This window comes from Gorilla gorilla, chromosome 13 (genome assembly GCF_029281585.2).
Source record: "Gorilla gorilla gorilla isolate KB3781 chromosome 13, NHGRI_mGorGor1-v2.1_pri, whole genome shotgun sequence".
In the NCBI taxonomy this organism is placed as follows: Eukaryota; Metazoa; Chordata; class Mammalia; order Primates; family Hominidae; genus Gorilla; species Gorilla gorilla.
The window spans coordinates 16,863,599-16,890,323 of record NC_073237.2 but is presented as its reverse complement, the minus strand read 5'-3'; the positions used below and the strand labels follow the sequence as shown (position 1 = coordinate 16,890,323).

Here is a 26,725-nt window from a genome sequence, read left to right as displayed (position 1 = left end):
GTTTCATGTGCTGATGAAAAGAATGTGTATTCTGGAGCTGTTAGGTGAGATGTTCTGTATATGTTTGTTATTTATGTCCATTTGGTCTATGGTGGAGTTTAAGTCTGATGTTTCTTTGTTGATTTTCTGTCTAGATGATTTGTCCAATGCTGAGAGTGGGATACGGAAGTGCCCAACTCTTATTGTAATGGGGTCTATCTCCCTCTTTAGATCTAGTAATATTCGCTTTATATATCTAGGTGCTCTGGTGTTTGAGTGCATACATATTTACAATTATACACATATTACAATTATATTTCTTGCTGAATTGCACCCTTTATTATTACATAATACTCTTGTTTGTCAATTTTTATGGTTTTTAACTTGAACTCTGTTTTGTCTGATACAAGTATAGCTATCCCTGCTCACTTTGGGCTTCCATTTGCATAGGATATCTTTTTCCATCCCTTTATTATCAGTCTATGTGTTTCTATACCGGTAAAGTGAGTTTCTTTTAGATAAAATATAGTTGGGTCTTATTTTTTAATCCACTCAGTAAGTCTATATCCTTCATGGGGTATTTAATCTATTAACATTCAAAGTTATTATTGGTAGGTGAGGAGTTACTTCCAACGTTTTATTGTTTTCTGGTTGTTTTGTATATATTTTATTCCTTTCTTCCTGTTTACTTTTGAAGTTGGGTAGTTTTCTGTAGTGATAAGGTTTCATTCCTTTCTCTTTCTCCTTTATGTATTGACTCTAACAGTGACTTTTAAAGTTTTGCATGTTTTCATGATGGTGGTTATCATCTTTTTACTTCCAGATGTAAGACTCCCTTGGACATTTCTTGTAATGTTGGTCTAGTGGTGATGAATTATCTTGGTTTTTGTTTATCTATGACAGATTTTATGTCTTCTTCATTTGTAAAGGATAGCTGTGCTGGCTATAATATTCTTGGCTGAAAGATTTTTTTCTTTCAGAACTTTGAATGTATCATCCCATTCTCTTCTAGCCTAAGGTTTTCCACTGGGAAATCAGCTGTTAGTCTAATGGGGATTCCATTATAAGTGTGTTACTTTCCTTTTGCTATTTTAAAAAATCTTTGTCTTTTGATTTTTCACAATTTGCCTATAATGTCTGGGTTGAATGTATTTGGGGTTCTTTGATCTTCCTGGAAATAGATGTCTAGCTCTCTCTCAAGAGTTAGGAAGTTTTATGCTATTTTATTAAATATGTTTTCCTCATATTTTCTCTACACTTTTCCTTCTGGAATGCCCATAATATGAATATTTGATCAAATTAATGGTGTCCCATAAATCCTGTAGGCTTTTTTCGTTCTTTTTTATCCTTTTTTGCCTGTCTGTGTTATTTCAAAAGACTTGTCTTCAAGTTCAGAAATTATTTCTTCTGCTTGTTCTTGTCTGTAAAGCCATTGATTGTATTTTTTCATTTCATCCATTGAACTGTTTAGCTTTTAGGGCTTCTGTTTGGTTATTTTTATGATATCTGTATCTTTACTGAATTTCTCTTTCACCTGATTTCATTGACTTGTCTATCTGTATTACCTTACATCTCACTGAGTTTCCTTAAGATTATTCTTTTTTCTGTCACATCATATGTTTATGATTGGGTTCTATTACTGGATAATTATTATTTCCCTTTGTAGGTGACATGTTTTCTTGCATTTTCATGGTTGCTGTGTTTCTAAATTGATTTCTATGCATCTGGTGAAAAAGTCACCTTTTCCAATTTTATGGAGTAGGTTTACTTGTATGAATTAATTTGTATGAATGGGTCTTGGATGTCAGTTCATTGGGGTATACCGGCCTTGGTTCTACATGGATGCAGTAAGTGTAGTCTCCATGTAGTTTATTCAGCTGTGATCCACACTAGTAACATTTGCAAGTTACTCAGTGGCCTAGGTTAAGGAAGTTTGTAGTGATGGTGGTGCAGCCTTGCCAGGGGTGGGCTCACTGGGCTGTTTCTCAGGGTAAGGGTGTGTGCAGGCATACAGTGGGTCAGAAAACTTGGAGTATGGCTTTATGCCGCTGGCCATGGTGCCATCACTCTAGCCAGGAGCATGGGGATGCAGTTGCTCAACCAGGACATGACTTCCAGATGTGCTTTGCAGGACAGTTTCTCAGGCCCAGGATGCAGGCACACAGCTGTTTGCCTGGCCTGGAAGCATGCACTCCAGGAGTGGCCTGAAGGGCTGTTTCCCATAACTGGTATGTGGGTACACAGCTGCTCATCTGGCCTGGGGGCAGTCTGCTGGGGGAAACTCATGGGCCAAATATATAGGTGCATAGCTGCTAAGCTGGACTGAAGGTATCTTTGCCAGGGCTGGCCAAGAGGGGTGTTTCTCAGGCCTGGGATACAGTCAAATGACTTCTCAGCTGTCCTAGATGTGTGTCTGCTGGGGGTAGTCCATAGAGCCATTCTAGCTCAGGATGTGGGCACACTGTTGCTCAGCTGGCCTGGGTGGTGCCTGCCAGGGGAAGCCCTGGGGACTGGTTCTATGAGCCAGGATGTGGACACGAGGCTGCTCAGCTGGCGTAAGGGCATGTCTTCTGGGAGTAGCCCATGGAGCTCTTTCTTAGGTCCAGGACATGGGCATTCATGGCTGATTGGCTGGTCTGGAGGTGCATCTGCTGGGAATGGATACAGGAGTATTTCTCAGGCTCATCCAAGGTTGCACAGCTGCTTAGTTGGCCTGGGAGTGTTTCTGTGGGGGGTGGCCTAAAGGGCTCTTCCTCAAGCTGGGACATAGGTATGTGGCTGCTTAGTTGGCCTGAGTAAGCTCCCAGGGTTGTTTCTCGGCCCTGAGACTTGGGCATACACAGTTGCTTGTCTCTCAGGTCTGAGACACAGGTGCAAGGCCCACTTGGTGGTGTGCCTGCTGGGGCAGCCCGTGGGACTGTTTCTCAGGCCCTTATTAAAAGCAGAGGACTACTGGGCACGCCAGGAGCATGTCTGTGGTTGATGGGGCCCACAAGGCTGTTTTTCAGGTCCTGAGCATGGGCTCATAGTCACTCTGTTGACCTGCGGGTGTATCAGCTGCTCAGAGGCTTAGGGGCCTCTCCCACTTGGGAGAGGGCATGTAGTGGTTTGGCTGTCTTAAGAGTGAATTTACCCTGGATGGGACTGCAGATTATTCCTCTGTCTGGAAGTGTGGTGGTGGGGGTTGATTTCCCTACTCTGCATTACTTGAGTTACAGCCAGTCCTGGGACCAACCTCCACACAGCTGGGATTGTGGCTTTAACCCACCCATGTGGGCTTGGTGTACTGAAGATAAAGCTCCAGTGCTGGAGAGGCACAGTGGCTACTGGCCCCCAGAGGAGGGCACACTCAAGAGATGACTCTGTTCTCAAGATGGTGCTGTGTTGCTGCAGCTTAAGTCTCTGGGGGTGGGAAGTCTTCACCTTGTACTCCTAGTCCAGGACATGCAGCTGTGTCAATTCTTGGCAATACTCCAAACTGGCCTGAGGGCTTACAAAGACTGTGAGATTCTCTTGTTGTAAAGACTTTGTGTTTGTGATGGCAGTGGGGCTGGTGGGGATCTTCTGCCTACCTTCACCCTGCAATGAGAAGTCCCTCCTGTCTCTGGGCCAATTCAATCCAGATGGGGCAGAAGGGGCTGCACAGGCTGAGTGCTTCCGTACTATGGCAACTTTCAGTCACCACAGATGTGTCTCCACTCCTTTGCTGCACTCCAGGACTATCCCTTTGATACTCTAATCAAATCTTAGATGTGTATTTCTTGCCTCGGTTCTTTCTTGTAGGGGAGATGAGCACCAGACATCTCTAGTCACCCATCTTGCTTGATTTAGCATAATTCGTAAGGGCCCCAGGATTTTCAGAATAGTCAATGATTGTTGGCTTCAACTTAAAGTCACCAGCTTCATTAGCCCCTAACAAGAGAATTGGCCTGTGCTTTGAAGATTTGAAACCATGCATTGACTTCTCCTCTCTAAATATAAAAGTCCTAGATGGCATCTTCTTCCAATAAAAGGCTATCTTGTCTACATTGAAAATGTGTTGTTTAGTTTGGCCACATTCATCAGTTATCTCACCTAGATCTTCTGGATAACTTGCTGCTGCTTCTGCATCGGCACTGGCTGTTTACCTTGCACTTCTATGTGATGGAGATGGCTTCTTTCCTTAAACCTCATGAACAAACCTTTTAGTGTCAAGCTTTTCTTCTGCAGCTTCCTTACCTCTCCCAGGCTTCACTGAATCAAAGAAAGTGAGGGCCTTGTCCTGGATTACGCTTTGGCTTAAGGGAATGCTGTGGCTGGTTTGATCCTTTATCCAGACCACTACAACATTCTCCATATTAGCAATCAGACTGTTTTTCTTTCTCAACATTTGTATGTTCACTGGAGTAGCAGTCTTAATTTTCTTCAAGAAGTTTTTTGGCTTTTCTGTTTTGTTTTGTTTTTGTTTTTGTTTTACATTCACAACTTGGCTGAAGTGGTGCAAGAAGTCTAGCCTTCCTCACAATCATTTCTAGCTTTTGGTTTAAAGTGAGAGACATGTGACTCTTCCCTTCACTAGGACACTCAGAGACCATCATAGGCTTATTAAATGGCCTACTTTCAATATTGTTGTGTCTCAGGGAATAGGGAGGCCCAAGGAGAAGGAGAGAGATGGGGGAATGGCTAGTCAGTGGAGCAGTCACAACAAACATGTCATTGATTAGGCTTGTCATCTTAATATGGACATGGTTCGTGTTGCCCCAAAACAATTACAATAGTAACATCAAAGATCACTGATCACAGATCACCATAACAGATATGATAATAAAAAGTTTGGAATATTGCAAGAATTATTAAAATGTGACAAGAGACACAAAGTGAGAACACGCTGTTGGAAAAATAAAACCAGGAGACTTGCTCAATGTAGGGTTGCTACAAACCTTCAGTTTACAAAAAAGTAATATCTGAGGGGCAATAAAATAAAGCACAATAAAACAAGATATACCTGCATATACACACACATATATGTATATATAAACTATATATGTATATATATACATATATATGCTAAAGGATATATACATATATGTTTACATATATATACACACACATGCTCATATATATATTAAAGGATATATATATGACTACTGATGTTATTAATTTGGGTCAGTGCTAAAGAATATATCTATATATAGATATGTATATATAGATATATATACACACATTTAAATATGCACATATGTAGACATGTATATAGATATGTGTATCTATATACATATGTAGACATATGTATATAGATATATGTATATCTATATACACACATATGTATTTATATATCTATATATATTACATATATAGCTAAAAGATATATCTGTATATATACACACACACACATATACATGTGTGTTATGTGTGTGTGTGTGTGTGTAGATAGATTCTTTAGCACTGACCCAAATTAATAATGTCAGTAGTTTTCAATGACACCACCATTGAAAAGTGAGTTATATCAAATATATATCAAATTAGTGAAAGACTACTGATGTCATTTTATCCGGGCCAGTGCTAATGATTAAAAATGTACACTTCAGGTCAAGTGACTTCAGAGACATACTTTTCTGGTTGAAATTATGTACAATTGCTCTACATTTATAAACTGGCTGAACTCTGAAAATGTATATGTCAATGATTTGGAATCTACTATTAATATATCATTTTTTCCTAGAGGAAAACCTTATATTATGTAAAGGTGCTCTTGGGCCTTAAAAAACAAACTAATGAATCACAATTTAAGCGCAGTTCTTTATTACTTCATTTGTGAGTGAATTTTACCAATCTTAATATATGCCTCTCTTCTTTCTCTCCGTATTTTGAAATCTCACCCATCATTGATGACTCTACCACACATTACTCTTTTTAATTCAATGAGGTAATAGCTAAAGGATTAAAAATGAACATAGCAAGACTCCACATGTTATCCTAGACTTAATTTTCTGATACAAATTAGTAATAATTATTCTTCAATTTATAATCTAGTTCCCCTGAAAAATGGACATTAATCAGTTATTTATTTGAAACATGGTATTTAATTTTTCTCTGGAAATGAGGTTTTAGATGTTTGTAATGAAATTTTTTGGCCTGTGAAAAAAACTTAATGAATCAAGTTTATATACATTTCTTTACTCCTAAACCTAATCCCCAAGTTACTGTTTCTGGCAAAATTTACATAAAATCAACTTTAGTTTGTAAACACCCACCTTGCTCGCCCTTGTAATTTTCTGCCTTCTCACGTTCAAATACCACCAGTAACTCTTCACCAATCATGGATGTCTTTCCTGCCCCTCAGATAGGGTTAAGTAACTACAGACCCAAGGCAGGGCCTCCATACAATCTGATGGCTCATGACTGTAAACCCAGCAGTTTGGGAGGCTGAGGCGGGTGGATCACGAGGGCAGGAGTTCAAGACCAGCCTGGCCAATATAGTGAAAACCTGCCCCTACCAAAAATACAAAAAATTTGTCTGGCATGGTAGCACATGACTGCAGTTCCAGCTACTCAGGAGGCTGAGGCAGGAAAATCGCTTGAACCCAGGAGATGGAGGTTACAGTGAGCCGAGATCACGCCACTGCATGCCAGCTTGGGCAACAGCGAGAGTTCATCTCAAAAAATAATAATAATAATAGAAATACGTTTTAATTTGCCCATGCCTCCAACGTCCTATAAAATAAATTCTTTTAAAAATTTATTTATTGGCTTAAAAATCAATACTACATACAAAACTCGCATACTATTGCTTAATGAGCAACTAAGAATTCTCACCCAGATGTTTCCTTAATCAGCCACTGATTAAACACAATCCTTTTATTCCTTCTGTAAAATCTCATTCATTTTGCAAGGTTTCTTGAGCATTACACTATAATTAACTTGAATCAGGTTTTCCATATTACTTACACCTTTATGATTTATTTCCAGGAGAGGTTTTCACATGATTGGGAAAACCCTCCACCACCTCCTTCCTTTCACTGATCATGCTAGTCTCTCCTGCCCATGAGACACAGTGAAGTACCCGCACACCTGAGGAAAGCGGCATCCAATGAGGTGGTGGGTTTGGGTTGGGTCTAGGCACCAACCTCACATGTGGACAGAGCTCTCGAGTGTGTGGGACAAGTCCACGTTCCATTAGCTCCGTTCTTTTTTTCCCAGGGCTTCACTACTCCTTATTGGCTGCTATCTCCTCCATGTTGCAAATAGGATTCTCTCCTTTCTTGGAACACTGTGGTGGGGTCTCAAACTCAGGAAACCTGAATCCCTTAAAAAATTGCCTACCAGAAATTGAGGGTGACAAAGACACTAACAGGAAGAAGCAGCTCTCCTACGAACTGACCTCCTTATACAACTCCATCAAAAAAAGGTGCAAAGTTATCTACAAATGCTACAATGAGAAGAGTTGGAAACCCTGTTAAAAAACACTCTGTATGGCCATGCAGGCTCCTGAGAGTAAATTCCACAAATGTCCATCTGTCTCCGTGTTTTGTGTTTCCATTTTGTGCATGGGTTTGTTTGTGTAAATGTGTTGACAAAAGTGTGTATGGATGAAGGTGGATGGATATATTTGTGTATGTGCTTGGTGTGTGTATAGCTCTATGCACTCTTATGCATACGTGTGTCTTCATGTATTTATAACTCACCTTTCACTGATAGGTGACACGAGGGCTGCTCCTTTAAATTCACTTGTGTGTGGGCTAGAGGATGATAAAAGAATACAGTCAGATAGGAGACGCAATTCTAAATTTACTTTTTTGGAAAATTAGCTTTTATTACTCTAGACAGAAACCAATGAATTCCTGTCAGAAATCTGAGTCCCATAAAAAAACTGCTTAGTAGGAACTAAGGGTGGCAAATACACTACGGGAAGAAGCAAATCTCCTATGACCTGCTCCTTTTTATAGAACTCCACCAAAGAAGGATGCAAAGTTACTAACAAATGCTACAATGAGACGAATTGGAAACTCTGTTAAAAAAAAAAAAAAATCTCTATGGCCATGCAGGCTCCTGAGAGTAAATTCCACAAATGTCCACCAGTCTCCTTTCTCTTTGGTCTATGTTTCCATCATGTGCATGGATTAGTTTGTGTAAGTGTGTTGAAGAGACGTGTGGATGGATGGATGAATGGATGGATGGATGGATGGATGGATGGATGGGGTATACTTGCTCATGTGCCTGTGTGTGTATAGTTCTATGCACACTTATGCTGACGGGTGACTTTAACTATTTATTACTCACCTTTCTTTCGCAGGTGCCTCCTCGGTTGCTCCTTTAAATTCACTTGTCTGTGGACTAGTGGATGATAAGAGAAAACAGTCAGAGAGGAGACATAATTCTGAATTTATATTTTGGAAAAATTACCTTTCATTACTCTAGACAGAAACCAATTAATTTCTGACTATTCATGTGTATAGCACTACTGGAACCTGGAATGTCTTTTCCTCTTTATTAGAAATGAGGATTTATATGGCGACAACCGAAATCTTAGGCGGGGGAAAATAGTAATGCTTCCCGATTTAAGTAAACCTCTTTATTATGACCTCAGTCCCAATGTGTGACAGCTTTGTGGTGGCAGTTATTTCAAACTCAACTCCAATTTGTAGGTAGTCAGCCCTCTTATTCCATTCACTGTCCTGCTTAAAAGGCCCTCCATTAGCTCCTTATGTTCACCCAGCATGGTGGTTTCTCATGTCCCACAAAAAGGGTCAGGTAACTAGAGGTCTGACACAGGGGCACAATCCAATAGGATGGTGATTTGAGGTTTGGAGCACCAGCCTCTGTGGTGGCAGGGTTCTGGAGGGTGAAGAACACCTCTAAGGCTCATACCTCTGTTGCTTTCTGCTGAAGGCTTCACAGTTCCCCAAGTACTCCTACCTCCTCCTCACTCCAAACAGGATTCTCTCTTCCCTGGGCCTACTCTGGTATGTCTGGTACACAAAAAATCTGCTTTTCCAAAGCATTTGCCTGCTACTTACTAAGGGTGACAAGACAGTAACAGATGGAAGCCTCTCTCTATAGTCAGTTTCTTTTTTTCTAAACAATGTAAAAATGTGGAAGTTATCTATACATGATACAGTGAGATGATAACCTGTGTGAAAGAAACACTGTATTATCATGAACATATCTGAGAGTTAATCCCACTAATCTCGGTCTCTTTCTCTGTCACTGTTTTGTGTGTGTGTGTACAACTTTTTTTTTTCTTTTTTTCTTTTTTGCAACAGTTTCGCTCCTGCTGCCCAGGGTGGAATGCAGCGGCATGTTCTCAGCTCACTGCAAACTCCACTTCCCCAGGTTCAATCGATTCTCCTGCCTCAGCCTCCTGAGTAGCTGGGATTAGAGGCACCTGCCACCACACCTGGCTAGTTCTTGTAGTTTTAGTAGAGACAGGGTTTCACGATGTTTGCCAGCCTGGTCTCAAACACCCGACCTCAGGGTATCTGCCTGCTTCAGCCTCTCAAAGTGCTCAGATTACAGGTGTAAACCATTGCACCTGGTCATGCGTACATCTTTTATAACTCACCTGTTATTGGGGCCGAGCCAATGATGACTCCCGCCAGGTCAGTCGGATCGGGACTAAAGGACAAATATGGTCAGAGTCAGACACAATGCGTAATTCTAATGTTTTGCAACAAATAGCTACAGTTAGTCTATGTGTCATTCCCCAGTTACACTTTTATTATTCACATGTATGTATATCACTAAATTGACCTGGGATGGCATTTGTCTTTTTATTAGAAATGAGGTTTCATATGCCAACAGTGAGCATTTTAGGCTGTGACCATAGCGATGCATGCAGATTAAGTAAGGGTATCTACACCTCAAGGTATAACAGCATTTTTGGAGAGCATTTAATTCTAGTTCAAATTTAGTTCCTGAGTCTCCCTTCTTATAATCCCATTTGAGTCCCTCATTCTCTATCACCTCCAATCACCTCCTCACTTTTCACCCATCCTAGTTTTCTTTGCTGCTCAAGAGTTGTGGCCAAGTAGCTGGAGGCCTCAAGCAAGGGCTCCATCCCATGTGAGAGTGGGTATGGGCAAAGGCAGTCAGCCTCACATAACAGTAGAGCTCTGGAGGGGGTGAAATAATTCCAGGGTTATTAGCTCTGTTCTTTGTTTTGGCTGGGATTTCTCTGATCTTTGTCCACTCCTATCTCCTTCTCCCTGTAAGCAGGATTCGCTTCTCCCTTGGTTCATGCTACTAGGAAAGTCTCATTCTCACAGAAAGGTAATGTGACAAACACTAACATAAAAAGTCTCCCTCTATGAGTTCCTCCCCATTTTCCTACCTCCATCCAAAAAACAAAACAATATTGCATACAAAGCTCATTCTGAGAGGACTCTAGAAATAGTTTCAAGGGAACTCCTTGTTCCCATGGATGCTTGTCACACTCAATAGCCCTACTCACTCTCTCTTGTGTGTATGAATGCATGTATGTATGTGTTTGTATATGCATAGATACATGTATAACTGTATTCCTTGATATCACATGGTGCATTGGCCAGCCTACTAGAAGGTACTCTCAATTCACACACAGGGCCATGCTAAAGAAGTTAACATGTACATACTAAGACAACATGTAACTTCCTAGACTTAAGGTTTTCAGTTCAAAATAATTCCAACTGCTTTTGTTTTGGTTTTCTGTTTTTGTTTGTTGTTGTTGTTTTTGGTTTTTTTGAGACAGAGTCTCACTCAGTCACCCAAGCTGGAGTGCAGTGGCATGATCTCGGTTCACTGCAACATCTGCCTCCTGGGTTCAAGCAATTCTCCTGCCTCAGCCTCCCGAGTAGCAGGGACTACAGGTGCCCGCCACCACACCCGGCTAATTCTGTATTTTTAGTAGAGATGGGGTTTCACCATGTTGGCCAGGCTGGCCTTGAACTACTGATCTCGTTATCCACCCACCCTGGCCTCCCAAAGTGCTAGGACTACAGGCCTGAGCCACCGCACCCGACCTTCCAACTACTTTTCAACCTGTAAATTGCCTTACCCTTACAGAAGTCATGTGTGTATTTGGTTCTTTGGAATCTACCATGCCATTTACCCTACACATCATACTTTATATGATTGCAGCACATCTATCTAAGACTCACTGACTCAAGAGTTCACCAAAACTCTGTACCACTGGAGCTGGCCAATGCACGACAGACAGCCTTTTGTGGGTGAATTTCTTTTAAATTCAACTCCACTGTGTAGGCATTCCTCCTCCTAATCCCATCTATGGCCCACTTCCTGGATCTCTCCATCACGTCTTTCCTTTCACCCATCATGCTAGTCTTTCCTGTCCATGGGACACAGGCAAGTAGCTGTGGGCCTAAGGAAGGGCTGCATCCAATGAGGTGGTGTGCTTGTGTTTGTGTTTTAGCACCAACCTCATATGTTGACAGAGCTCTGGAGTGTGAGGGACAAGTCCATGTTCCATTAGCTCTGTTCTTTTCTGCCCAGGGCTTCACTGCTCCTTGTCAGCTGCTATCTCCTCCGTGTTGCAAACAGGATTTTCTCCTCCTTTCTGTCAATCTGGTGGGCTCTCAAACTCAGGAAATCTGAGTCCTTTAAGAAGCTGCTTACTACGAACTAACAGTGACAAATACACTAACATAGGAAGCAGCAGCTCTCCTATGACCTGCTCCTTTTTATATCACTCCGTTAGAAAAGGAAGCAATGTTACCTACAAAGGCTACGAGGAGAAGAATTGGAAATCCTGTTAAAAACCACTCTCTATGGCCACGCAGGCTTCCCAGAATAAACTCCACAAATGTCCGGCCGTCCGTCTCCTTGTTGTATGTTTCCACTGTATGCATGGATTTGTTAGTGGATGTGTTTGAGAGAAGTGTGTACGGATGGATGCATGGATGGATGGATGGATATATTTGTTTATGTGCCTGTGTGTGTGAATACTTCTATGCTCAGTTATAATTCGATAAATAAAGACACACATATGCATAACTCACCTTTCATTCATACGTGCCTCTGGGTTCACTCCTGATAATTCATTTGTGGGTGGACTAGAGGATGACAAAAGAATACAGTCAGACAGGAGACACAATTCAAAATTTACTTTTCTGGTAAAACTAGCTTTCATTACTCTGCACATAAACCAGTTAAGTTCTGACTATTCATGTGTATAGCACTATTTGGTTCTAAAATGTCATTTTTTTTATTAAAAAGGAGGATTTATATGATGGCAACCAACATCTTAGGCTGGGGAAAATAGTAATGCTTTCAGATTTAAATAAACCTCTTTATTATGACCTCAGTCCCAATGCGTGACAGCCTTTGTGGTGGCAGTTATTTCAAACTAAACTTTTGCGTGGAGGTAGTCAGCCCTCTTATTCCACTAAATGTGCTGCCTCGAAAGCCCTCCATTACTTCTTCACTTGATTGTCTCTCTTGGTACACAAGTACGGTAAAGTAACTGCAGGTCTGAGTCAAGGACACAATCCAATATGATGGTATTTGGGGTTTTGAGTACCACCCTGTATTGTGGCAGAGTTCTGCAGGGTCGAAAACATTTCTAGGGTTGTTAGCTTTTTTCTCTTCTCCTGAGGTCTTCACTACTCTCCGTCCCTGCTGTGCTTTCCTGTTTCCAAAGAGGATTCTCTGCTGTCCTCAGCCATTATAGTAAGGTCTCACATACAGGCAGTCTGAAAATTATTTTTTATTTTTACTCAAGAGTATCAAACAGACTAGTAAGAAAAATCATTCTTCTTTTTATGTGGCCATGTTTTATCTAAATTCATTCAAGACATAAAGTCACCTTCATATCCTATAGTGAGATCACGCAGACACATGTGTCAAAAGTTTTTTGTTTTTCCATTAATGCCCTTGAATGGGAACTTCCTTAATCTCAACCTTTATATTTCTCTGCAGTACCTGTGGGTGCATGCCTTGATTTAATATGAATGCATATAGGTATATATAAATGGTATATAATCGTTTCCTCCCTTGTTCATACATCCTTAATATCTATATTGATTTTTTTCTTTTTCTTTTTCTTTTTTTCTTTTTTTGAGGGGGAGTCTCCCTCTGTTGCCCAGGCTGGAGTGCAGTGGCAGGATCTCGGCTCACTGCAAGCTCCGCCTCCCGGGTTCATGCCATTCTCCTGCCTCAGCCTCCTGAGTAGCTGGGACTACAGGCACCCGCCACCACACCCAGCTAATTTTTTGTATTTTTAGTAGAGATGGGGTTTCACTGTGTTAGCCAGGATGGTCTCGATCTCCTGACCTCGTGATCCACCCACCTCGGCCTCCCAAAGTGCTGGGATTACAGGCGTGAGCCACCGCGCCCAGCCTCTATATTATTTCTGTCTCACAGTTCACTGACAGCTCCACTCCAGGGTACTGATTTGAATTTAGACTTGGCAGTGCTACAGAATTTAAATATATATATGTATCGTCCAACACCAATATGACATCCTGGACTTCACTTTCTGGTTTGAATTACTCACAAGCGATGTTTAGTTCTTTACAATTGAATACAGCACAAACTAAGAATTTGGTGGTTTACTTTATTTCAAATTCAGCTGCAGTTTCTATATACAAATCTCCTTGACCCCATCTCATTTCCTGACACTAAAATCCCTTCATGAGTGCCTTGTTTTTGTCATTATAGGTGTCTTCTCTGCTCTCACACAGGGTCAAGAAACTGCCCCATACAATGTGATGATGGGTGTGGGCTTGCAGTGTTAGCCTCACATGGTGGTAGAGCTCTGGGTGTGAGGAACCCTGCCAGGGCCATTAGCTCTGTTTTTTTCCCTAAGGGCTCCACTGCTCCCTGTCCACTGTTACTCGCTTGTTGCTCTGCACAGGATTTTCTTCCCTTGGTCCACTCTAGTATGTCTCATACACAGAAAATCTGACTTTCCTAAGTATGTGCCTGCTACTAAGGGTGACAAGACAATAACAAGAAGTTTCCCTTTTTTGCCCTGTTCCTTTTTTATCCAATTTAATCAAAAAGTTGGATAAGGGGCCCGCAGGGCCTATAGTGAGGAGGTTTATAAACAGTGTAAAAGACATTCTGTATGGCCATAGATGATCCTGAGTGTAAGCACATAATCTTCGTCTTTCTCTCTGTCGATTCTCTCTCTCTTTTCTCTTTCTCTCCCTTTCTCTCTCTCCCTGTGTGTCTAGATAGACAGAAGTATGTATATCTACATATATATTTCTTTAAATATTTGTGTATATATATTTTATAATTCACATTTCATTGGTGGTTCTATCATAGGTCATTGATGTCAATTCTGTATGCAGGCTAAAGGAATATAAAAGTAGATAGTTAGACACACATGTAATTCTAAACTTACCTTTTGAATCAAACAGCTACAGTTACTCTACGATGTACTATCTGGTTGACATTTAAATATTCATGTGTATATCACTAATTCGAACTAGGTGTATCCTTTTTTTTAGGTGGAGTCTCACTCTCACTGAGGCTGAAGTGAAGTGGTGCCATCTTGGCTCACTGCAACCTCTGCCTCCCAGGTTCAAGCAATTCTCCTTCCTCAGCCTCCTGAGTAGATGGGATTACAGGCATGCACCACCACACCTGGCTAATTTTTGTATTTTTAGTAGAGACAGGGTTTTGCCATGTTGGTCAGGCTTGTCTCAAATTCCTGGCCTCCAGTGATCTAGCTGTCTTGGCCTCCCAAAGTGCTGGGATTACAGATATGAGCCACCATGCCTGGCCAGTGGCATTTATTTCTAATGTAACTGCAGTCTGTAAGGAAACATGCCTCTTACCCCATCTAAATTCTTGATTCCTAAGTCCTTCTGTCACTTCTTTACTTTCACCCATCATGGCTGTCTTTCCTGCCCAGAAGATATGACCATGTAGCTGTAGGCCTGAGTCAGGAACTCCCTACAAAATGATTGTGGGTTTGGGTTTGGAGCACCAGCCTCACATGGTGGTAGAACTCTAGAAGGTGAGGAACCCATTACGGTTTCATGAACTCTGTTCTTTTTGCTGAGTGCTTCACTCCTCCCTGCCACCTGTTACCTCCCCATTGCTCCATATAGGATTCTCTCTCCCTTTGGCCCACTCTAGTAGTAGGAGAGTCTCATAAATGGAAAACCTCAGAGGTTCCTAAGGGATTGGATACTACTAACTTAGAGTGACAAATATACTAAGAGGAAGAAGCATCCCTTTCATGACTTCATCCTCTTTTATCCAATTTGGTCTGAAAAAAAAATAGAAGGTTATCTATAGATCCTACAGTGAGAAGATTTAGAGATACTGTCAAAGATACTCTGTATTTCCAAGGATATGCCTGACAGTGAATTTTACAAATATCAACTTCTCTTTCTCTTTCATTGTTTTATGTTTCTGTGTGTGTATGTGTATGCATGCGTGTATGTTATGTGTATATATGTATATATACACTTACTTGTATATAAATCTTTGTTTCTCATTCACATTTCATGGGTGGCTCTATCATAGGTTACTACCATCAACTCAATTGGCTGTGGGCTGGGGAATTATAAAAGCATATTACTCAGATACAAACACAATTTGGACTTACACTTTTGGTCAAATAGCTGCAGTTACTCTAGACAAGAGTCTACCTGCCAAGGAATGCCAAAGATTGCCAGCAACCAGAAAAAGCTAGCAAAGAGGTATCAAACAGATTCTTCCTTATAGCCTTCATAAAAAGCCAACCCTACTGACAACCTCAGTTTCAGATTTCTAGTCCCTAGGACTATGAGATCATTAATTTTTGTTTAAGCCACTTGGTTTGTGATACATTGTTAAAGCAGCCCTAGAAACTAATATAGCCTAACCTGGTAGAATCTCATACACAGGCAATCCAACAGTTTTCTAAAAGTTTTAGCTACAAGTCAATTCAGCTAGGAAGAAGAAGTAGACTTCTTGTGATCTACTTATCTTGTATCCAACTAGACCCAAAAAGAAAAGGATGTTACATACAGAAGCTGAAACTACCAGTACTTTAGAAACAGTGTCCAAGAAACTCTATAGTTAACATTTGTGTGTATCTTTATGAACATACACACACATAACACCTTTCACTGATGGCTCCATTATAGGCTAGTGATATCCTTTCACTTTCACTGAGGACTCCATCATGGGTTAGTGATATCACTTCATTTGGGTCAGAGCTAAAGAATTAAACTAAATTGTACATAATCAAATACCATGTGAATTTGTAGGCTTAATTTTTATTCAAATTAGCTACAATAACCCTACAACTAATAAACTAGCTGTTCTAAAAACACAAAACAAAACAAAACACATGCAATTTAGCCATTTGGAAACAATAGTGACCATCCCTGCCTGTCTCCATAGACAACAACAGCAACTACCCAGGAGTAGTTACAGTAAAATTAGGAGAGCATTAGGCTGGCTGATGAAAACAGGGAAGGGCTGAAGAGCCATCCTTGGGCCTTCACTCCTCCACCTGCCTCCATCTCCAAAGCCCAGGTTACAAACCAGAGAGATTGTCTCCTCCAATGCTGCTTTGTTCAGGAGCTTCAAGGTGATATAGTTGTTTAATTAAACAAAATTTTCCCTGTGGTTGCCTCTGTACTTGAGTCCTTATGCAACAAACTGCAAGCTAACCTAGTGTGTAAACTAACAGCATAATTATGAATAGAATATACACTTGTAACAGATAGCTGTGTCTCAGTCAATTGCAGCAGCTGAGCTTCAGTCAATTGCGGGTGGCTGACTGATTCAAATAAGACAAAACATCCAGCTGTAACCAGTTGTAAACAACAAAGCTGTTTCTGGACCTCACTTCCATTTTCTGTCCATAATGCTGTCTGGCCACGTTGCCAGCTTGCAGTTCTCAGAACTTGTTCTCGTTCTAAAAGCTTCCCAACTCACGAATCATTCTTGCACTATTAAACTCTTAAATTTACCTTGTCTAAAGTTTTTCCTTTTCACAACCCAGAGGAGTTGCCTGGTCAGTGTTTCATGGTTCCTGAGACTCTCTACCCTGGGGCACATCACTTCTCTTCATTTTAAACTTACTGACAATGACACAGCTTACATCCTAGATTTCAGTGAGACTGACTATATAATTCCTGCCCAAACCAGGACACTTTTGAAAGGAAAAAGTGGGTGCTATTAATAATTATGTTGCAAGAACAGCAGCAGACCGAGATTGTCCTTCAGTCCTTCCCCAATACAAATGACCAGAGTAGCCAACAGCCACAAAAAATCTGAGTTCACAAACCAACATGATTAGATATCTGAGGAATACAACTACTGAAAAAGAAATACAACAAGCTGAACAACAGCATACCGACTGTAGCAAAACTACTGGAACACACTGACCAAGATTTTAAAGTAAGCATGACAAATATTCTTAAGGATAAGAGGACACAAAGGAAGATGTTGAAACATGAAATGAGAATCGGAGTCGTAAGAAAAAAGAAAAGAGAAAGCCTTAACTGTAAAAGTATGACTGTCAAAAAAATATAACTTGTTGAGGGATAAATAGTAGTTTGGATACATGTGAAAAGCTAATTAATTTAGAGTTAGAAGATTAGATTGAGAAACTTACCCAGAAAATAGTAGAAAAGAATAAAGAGAACATACTAAAGAAGAATGTTATGGAGGATAAAAACAGCTATCTAACATCTAGAATATGAAAATCTAAGAAGAAATGAAAACTAAAAATGCAAAATAAAATGAGAAAATTTATGATGATAAATTTCCCAAAATTCAAGAAAGAAGAAATATATCAGCTTTAAGTATCTAATGGAGACAAAGAGAAAATTCTAACACCTTCTAGAAACAGCAAAAGACCTATGAGGGCACAAGGACAGACCAACATCATAGCTCTCTGTACCATAAAGAAAGCTTCCACAGAATAAAGTCCACAGGATCAATATCATATTGCTGTTCTCTGAATATATTGTAATGTGATTAGCTTTTTTAAAAAAACCCACATTTGAAACTAAATTACACATTACTGAATGCCTCTTATGTTAAAAGGGAAATCATGAAATATTTTAAATACTAAGAACTGATTGATAATAACATGACAAAGTTTGTAGGATACAATGAAGCAATATTTAGAAGAAAATTTACCAATATATAAGCATTAATAAGAAGTCAAGATGGTTAAAAGCAAAGACTACACATTTAAGTAGAGAGGTTGGAAAAGGAGCACAAGGCAAAGTCTATGGAGTAAGAAGGAAGCAAAACATAAGGAGGTAAGCATAAGTCACTGAACTGGAGAAGAAAAAACCGTGGAGAAGATTAACAAAACAAAAGTGTGTCTCTTTGAAAAGATTACTACAATAGACCTGTGGCAATAATAATCAAGAACAAACAGAGTCAATATCCAAATAAAATGTACAAGAAGGGAGCATAACTAGAACACAACTAAAATTTTTTTAAATAAGATTATTCAATTATATGCTAATAAATGTGAAAACTTAGATGGAATGGAAAAATTCCTAGACGAATATAAAACACTAACATTAGTGCAAGAAAATATATTTATATAGAAATAGAATACTCAAGTAACAAAGAAATCAACCTAGTATTTAAAGCCCTTCCCTCTCCCAAACACCACAGGGCCCACATAGGTATTTTTCAAAATTTTTTAGAATATTGACATACTTACTACAAAATCTATGTCAACATATAAAGGCTCCATTAATAACTTAACTAATCATGCTAATAAAAAAAGGTGTAGGGATGCCATAAGTATCAATGGAGCAAAATATTGAGCTCAGAGATAAACCTATGTAGATATATGTCACTGACGATGATTACATAAACAAGGAAAAAGGATGAATTGTTTCATAGATGGTATTTGGAAAATCAGCCTGCCATTGGGAGAAAAATGAAACCAAATCCCTACCTAACACCATATTGAAGGGTAGACTCTAAGTAGATTAAAGCATTAAATGTGTAAATTAAAACTATGAGGATTAGAAATTACCTTTGTAGACTGAAAGTGGGAAAGTTTCAAACTTCACAAGTAAAATAATAAGGCAAAAAGTTCTGTCATGAAGAGAATGAAGAACAACAATGCCATAGCTAACAGGCAGATGACGGATTAGAGAACATAACTTCAATGTCTCAAACTGACATGAAGGATGATTTGAATACATAAAGCGATAGTCCAAACTTTTGAATGGGATTCCATGCATCTGAGTCTGTTTAATAAGGGATACCTGAGGCTGGGTAATTTATAAAGAAAAGAGGTTTATTTGGCTCACAGTTGTGTGCTGCACAAGAAGCCTGATGCCAACATCTGCTTCTGAGGCTGCTCCCATTTATGGTGGAAGATGAAGGGGAACTGACACGTGCAGAGATCAAATGGCAAGATGGGAATCAAGGTGCGGGAAGCTGCTGGTCTCTTTTTAAACCACCAGCTCTTGCAAGAACTAATAGAGTGAGTACTCACTCACCCTCACTCCAAGGGAGGGAATTAATCCATTCATCTTCCAAACACCTTCCATTAGGCCCCACCTCCGACATTGGGGATCAAATTTCAACATGCAGTTTGGGGGTACAAACCTCCAAACAATAGCATCATGTTATTAATGTTACTAAAAAGAGTGAATCATTGCTATATTGTTTACAAATGTAACATAATCACTTTGAAAATTAAACATAATTTTAAAAGAAATTTGATTAACTTATTCTAAAATATAAAATATTCAAAAACAGCACAAGTAAATTAACAAGACAAAGATAGGAACACTAGTGGAAAAACGGGCTAAGTTCATGAATGGACCATTACAGAAGAAATCCCAAATGCTATAAGAACATAAAATGATGCTCAAATTCATAAGTTATCACATAAATTCAAAGTAAAACATAATGCAATATGTTATGACCTATTAGATTGATTATATAAATTAGAAAGTTTGATAATGTCAAGTGTTGTTGTGAATGTGTATGTGTAGGAACCATCATGCACTGTTCATGAGATGCAGACTGGTATAACCATTGTGAGGGCAATAGGCAGTATTCGGTAAAATTCAAAATATGCAATCCCATGGCCCATCAAGTCCTGTTTCATATTCCTACAGAAATACTCAAACAGGTCTATAGGGGTCTGGCATAAGGATAATCATTTAGTGGCACTCTTTGTGAAGGCAAATGGTAGGAAGCAATATATGTGTTCCTCACTAGGGGATGCATGCATGCTGTGCAATTTTTCATACCAGTTAAAAGCAACAACAAAAGGTATGCACAAGAAGAATAATCTTATGTTACTAAGCAAAAAACTAACAAAATGAGATACAACTTAATACCATTTAAGTAAATTTAAAAACATATAGGCAAAACAATAATACGTAGTTTACAGAACACATATAAATGTATATACTGTGTATTAAACATATTAAAATTGTTGCATATGTGCATGTATCTGTATATGTCAATATGTATAACTGTACTCTCATCTATATATTAAAAGGCCTACAAGTAGCAATGAGCCAATGGCAATCAGCATACCAAATGCAAAATATTGATTGGTTTCTAAAGGGCATGAGGTTCTTTGGGTAAATGGCTGATTCCAGGGCTGGGGAAATGCTCAAAAAGTGATGGGAACATGTCAAGTCAAAAGGACACAGGGGCTAGCTTTTAGGGAGTCCCACTGGCCAAATATGGGACCATTTAAAGATCAAAATAAATAATGACAGAAAGGATTGTAATTCATTGAAATAATGTAAGAATTTATAAGTTCATAGTAATAGTGAACAAATAGGGGTAGGAATAGCTCTCCTTATAATAGAATGATACTTATTAAACACAGAAAAACTACTTTTTTTAAAAAAAATCACCATTTTGTAATGATCACAGTTACAACTGATTCACATAAAAATCAATGAATGCTAAAACTAGTGCATGAAAGTTTTATGTGGAACAGGATACTGAACATTGAAGATAGTTTTAACATAGACTGAAAGTATCTCCCCCCAAGGTGGATATTAATTATAAACTGAATAATATTTACTTGTCAGCGAATAAATCTGGCAATACCTCTCAACCACAATAGAGATATGAACCATAAAACAGTGTAATATTCAATAGAGGAGTTACTTAATCTGAAAGTGGTATTCAAATCCCTCATCTATCCTTTAAAAGGCCATGAAATTATTTCCTGTCATCTCATATAAAAGATGTTGTAATATTCTAAGAGCTTGCATTTAGGTTGTCTCTGAAAAGAGTCTGATGAATAACTTGACAATAAGAAAGTGAATGCTGAGATTTTAGAGTGAACAGACATTTTAATCTCACAGTCTACTTTGTGTTAACTCACCCCCTCACATTTCAAAAATATTAAAAGTAGCTGTTAGACATTCTATTAAGTCCTCCTGGTGAAAATGGAAATGTTTGGATATTCGATCTTTGCATCATCTTCCTATATCCCACATTTAAACATTTTTGGCATTGAAACTTATTCTTCAAATGAACTTTTAGATATCACACATGCTTAGCAAACTTCAAATCTGCAAGTGGTGAATAGATAATCTGCACAGGAAACACTTTTTTTTTTTTTGAGACAGAGTTTTGCTCTGTCATCGAGGCTGCAGTTCAGCGGTGCTGTCTCAGCTCACTGCAACCTCTGCTTCCCGGATTCAAGTGATCCTTCTGCCTCAGCCTCCTGAGTAGCTGGGACTACAGGCATGCACCACCATGCCCAGCTAATTTTTGTATTTTTAGTAGAGACGCGGTTCTACCATATTGGCCAGGCTGGTCTTGAACTCCTGACCTCGTGGTCCACCTGCCTCAGCCTCCCAAAGTGCTGGGATTACAGGCTTGAGCCACCATGCCCAGCCAGAAAACACTTTTGACAAACACACCAGCATTTCCTTTTGTAGAATCCTTGGGCCATATTAAGGGTATTGTTAAGCTGCCATCTCATAAAGTGTACAGAATAAAACATTAATTTGGGGAGACGTTAAAAGGGAATAGTAACAACAGCAGCAGCGCTTGTTTTATTTAAATGTGGAAAATTAATTCAAAATATAAAAAAATATTTTGGTGACTATATTGGTAATCTTACGATAAGAAATAACTTTCTGAGTATAACAAACAGCATCGGTTATAAAAGTACCAATTATATTTGAACACATGAAGCTTATTATAAAGCTCTATGCAAGGTTGCTGCATTTTACTTCAAACATCAAATGCAAAAATATATTAGAGATTTGCCACATGGAGCGGTGATATGACCAATTTATTTGAACAACAAAATTCCTTGAATCTAAAAGATATGATAAATATGACTTAGCTTACTTAAGACCCAACTTTTTAGAAAGAATTTTAGAATCAGTGTCCAGAAAACTATTTTCCCATGAATAATTCTGAGACTGAATTTCACAAACCTGAATTCCTCCCATCTCCAATATATATTATGACATCACCTTTCATTGTTGACTCCAGCACAGATTTCTGATGTCAATTCATTGGAGTCAGTTCAAAGGATTGAAAGGTAAATAGTAAGAAACAACATAAATGCATACACGACTTTTTTTTTTTTGGTTCAAATTGGCTATGATTGCGCTACAAATTACAATGTGTTGTCCCTAAAAATTCTCATGTAAATCTGTTATTTGGCACCTGGTACTTGATTTTTCTCTAGAAACAAGTCTCTATGTGTTGGTAATAAAAATTGTTTAGGACTCTCAAAAAAGTTTAATGAATCAAGATTTAAATACAATTCTTTATTACTGAACCTGATCATCATGTGTGGCAGCAAATTTAACTTAAATTTCCTTCAAATTCATGTCCCATTTGTAGTCACACATTATTCTTGCCCATTTTGATTTCCTAATTATCAAGTCCCTCCACCACCTTCATGCTCTTCATGAGTCACAGATATCTTTGCTTCTCCTCAAATAGGATCAAGTGACTAAACCTGAGGCAGGGGCTCCATCCAATGTGATGATGGCTTTGAGTTTGGGGCACCAGCTCTGAAGGGTGAGGGACAGATACAGGGTCTCTTAGCTCCTTTCTTTATGCTGAGGGCTCCTCTGCTGCCTGTCCAATGCTACCACCTTCTTTCTCCAAGTAGGATTCTCTACTCTCTTGCATCACTCTTGAGAGAGTCTCATACACAGGCATTCTGATAGTTTCCTAAAGTTTTGTTTGCTAATTACTTAGAGTCACAAACAATCTTTGAGTACCAAGCATCCCTCTTCTGACCTGATCTTATTTTTTCCACTCTGGTTCAAAAACAATGTTACCAAAGATGCTTAAAGTCTCTGATAGAAAGCTGTTATTGCCATTGATGCTCCCAGTGTTTTTCACCACTTAGATCAGTCAACTCACCCATTGTGGTCATAGTTGTCAGAGCATACAGTAGAATCTGGTAGTGAATCCATAACTCTACCAAAGAGTAAAAAGCACATACAAAAAATAAAGTCAGATATTTTGGAAGGCAATGAGGATGTTAATGTCAACAGTATTTCAGGACACAAAAAATAAAATCGGAGGAATTTTGACAAGAACTAAAGAAACAATTTCAGGATACAGCACTAGTACTTCTGAGACTGTGTGTGTGTGTGTGTGTGTGTCTGTGTGTGTGTGTGTGTGTGAGAGAGAGAGAGAGGACACAGAAAAAAGAAAGAAAATGTAAGAATAATGAATGTTTCTATATCAATGGCTAGTTCCCGGTCATCCTTGGTAGGAAATAAACAAGTAGATAAGTCAAGCATAGCCTTAATTATGTTTAAAACATTTTGTGAACTTAAAGTGGATTATGTGTTTACACTGATTTTGTTTTCTTTTTGTCTGGATTCATTTTCTTAAAGTTATATGGCTATGTTTTACAATATCAAGACTTCCTAGCACCGAAACCCCTGGCTTGGCTAATTTAATCTCTCTGCTACTTCATTTCCTCATCTGTAAGTTAAGACACATGCAAAATACACTCCACATCTGTCAACTTCATAAAACCATGCTGAATATTCAGCATTTTGCCAATATTGGTTTTTAGACAACCTGCTCTCTACACCATATATTATGCCATAAAAATCAGTATGTGGCAATATAAACTGATACACATTTTTAGTTTCAAATACACAAACATTCTCATCAAGGTAATACACTCCCAAGACTCAAGAATTAATGCTCTTTGCCACAATTTTCTAATTTTTCAAACATTTAAATAGGTTTAAGAAACTGATCACATACATTTTTTTGCTGCTGATAACAACTGGGATTCTCTAAGAGTGTGCTGAGGTTTCTTAACCTATTTGACCACAGAACCTCTTTCTCACAGTGGAAATGTGTGAGAAACACATTTTGGAAACAATATATTAAATGGTATCTTTTTATGTCTTTAAGAAAAGTTCCCCTACACAAACTAATTTTGGACTCTGATCAATAGCTCCAACCTTTAAGCACAGATAGACACTAATATTGTGCTAGTCTTTCAGCCTGTGAGGAAAGGAGTGCCAGAGTTCAAATTATCGCATCTCATTAGCCTGGTCTGAGGGCCATGAGGGGAACCTTTCAAGTTCTAAGTGGGTGTTCTCATGTCCTTGAATGGCTCCTGGAAATTCATCCAGGTCTCAGGAAAAACAATACCTTTTACAAAAAGAAAGGCATCTATAGGCATCCGCTACTTTTCAGCAGGATGAATAATTGGATTGTCTATGCAGAATACACTAATAAATCATAACAGGGGAAAATGTTCAAAACACCAAAAAGGTAAGAATTTGAGTTTCCGACATAAGCAGACTTATTAAATGATTACTGGATTTTTCAGACATCCTCTACTGAGGAAGAGAACTGGAAGACACTCAAATTACTCCAGATTCAGGTGACAAGCCAGGATTGCTAAGCAAGTTCCTTGGGAAACTAATCTCCAAAAAGGGCACGAGACATCCATAGATGTTACCTGAACTCCTTTCAGGGAGAGTACTGCATGAAGTCTGAAATAATACTTTGATAAGCTGCTTTGGGGCACAGAATGACTTCCCTCATGGGACATGAATAAGTAATAGCTAAATTGCCCTCTAAGGAAGGTGAGAATTGCAAACTGTCCTAAACTGAAGTGGTCATGCAGAATTCTTAAATGCTTTTTGGTAGATATGAGCAACCACAGAAGTTTGAGTTAGCTGAAGGTTAGCTACACCTTTATAATCATGCTACCAGGTTATAATGAAAAGTAGGTCTCCGACCAAATCTGCCACACATACAGATATTCATTTAACAAAACATTCAGTAGCAAGCAGACACAGTACACAAGCTTCTGTAAGCTTTCCGCACTTTAGGTGCTCCAAGCATGAAAGCTTCATTCTCAACAGATTCCTAATGTTTCAGAGGCCAAAATCTTCCTAAACCTTCCTGGAGATAGGACCATATGAGGATCAAGCCTTGGGTGTCGTCTCTAAATATACACTACAGGCCACCCTCATACACCTTTATCCTGTTTATGCAAGGGTGGGCTGTCTCCAAAACACATTAGTTGATTAACAGATCTTAAAATGTCATATAATTGTAACATCCATCATGCTTCTTTGTAAGCCATCAATTTCACTATAAAAACCCGTTTGTGACCTTTACTGTAATTATTAACAGTGTTTCAGGTGTTAATTGAGATGGGACCACTGAAGCCCTTTTGGTGGCCATCTCTGTGGAGTGGCTTCCTGAGCTGAACACTAGCTCACCATCCTTGAACAGAGCATCCAACATTAGGGCAACCAGCTGCCCCTGTAGGAAAGATTAAAGTGACCAGTATATGCATATTATCACACTGCCTAAAATGTCATAGAATGAGGCTTGGTTTGTTTTTTAAATTTTTTCTATTTCTATTATTTTTCTATCGAATTATTTTTCTATTTTTATTTGCTGGGTCACAGACAACAGCAAATTCCATACCTTTGGAGTTATACCAGCTCATCTGCCGTAGGAGTAGAAATATCAAAGCTCTCAGTCTACCACCTTGTGCTCCAGAGATGTGGCCCAAGCACATCTTTGGATGTGAACCAGGGCAACCCAAGGCAGAGCTGGATTTCTGGGAGTTTCTACCTGTAAGCCCTGGACATGCTTACCTATAGACCAGACTGCTTCCAGAGCCACTGCCGGTCAGAAGAGCCTGGGGTGTGTTCAGCTGCTAGAATAACACAAGTCTGAGGTCTTGTGTCGTCGGTCCAACATTCTCTAAGAGGGAGAAATTTAATCAAGATCCTGTTAGCAGTTTTCTCTCTTGTTGCCTTTCAAGATTATGGCTTTTCCTTTTTTCATTTTTTAGTTCCCAAAACCAAGCTTGTTAAATCAAATCTTGACCCAATTCCTGGCAAGTAACAAGGTTATTGCTATTTGGCCTTACACCCACGGGTTGTCCCCCAGTACCGTGAGGGTAAGGGGACTCTGTAAGGTCCCTGGGAGGGGAAAGGAATGTCAATTAGTGGTCCCCCCAGCTGGGTATAAGCAAACTTTCCTGTCTATGGGCCGCAGAGACCACCATCTAGTCCCCCCGCCAAAACTTTACATGATTTTAATTCTCCTGATGAAGATGAGAGGACAACAGCCAACAGAGAGGGCAGAGGATGGGATGGGACTCCCTTGCTCAGAGACCTCACCTCTAGGTCTTTACCTCCTATTGAGAATAAGTCAGTTCTATAATAAGAACTCTGTGTCCACAGCAACCCCAAACAGAATCCTAGCGCTCTTGTGATTCTTGTAGAGTGGGGAATAGAACGAGCTTGGCCCAAGACTGCAGACACTTAAAAACATACTGCTCTTTGAGAATGGCAATCATTAAAAAGTCAGGAAACAACAGGTG

The 26,725-nt window shown here is 39.3% G+C and overlaps 1 protein-coding gene and 1 pseudogene across 1 annotated transcript in view; both read right to left on the bottom strand.

The window, feature by feature from the left end:
• The window catches only part of LOC129524469 (putative tyrosine-protein phosphatase TPTE), a 40,033-nt pseudogene extending 27,939 nt beyond the window's left edge, over window positions 1–12,094 (bottom strand).
• LOC129524470 (histone-lysine N-methyltransferase 2C-like) overlaps window positions 11,929–26,725 on the bottom strand; it is a 61,539-nt gene continuing 46,742 nt past the window's right edge. The window contains 3 exon segments of the mRNA XM_055350061.2: window positions 11,929–12,005; window positions 23,263–23,319; window positions 25,992–26,100. Coding sequence (XP_055206036.2) covers window positions 26,054–26,100 — 47 coding nt within the window. The 3' untranslated portion in view covers window positions 11,929–12,005; window positions 23,263–23,319; window positions 25,992–26,053.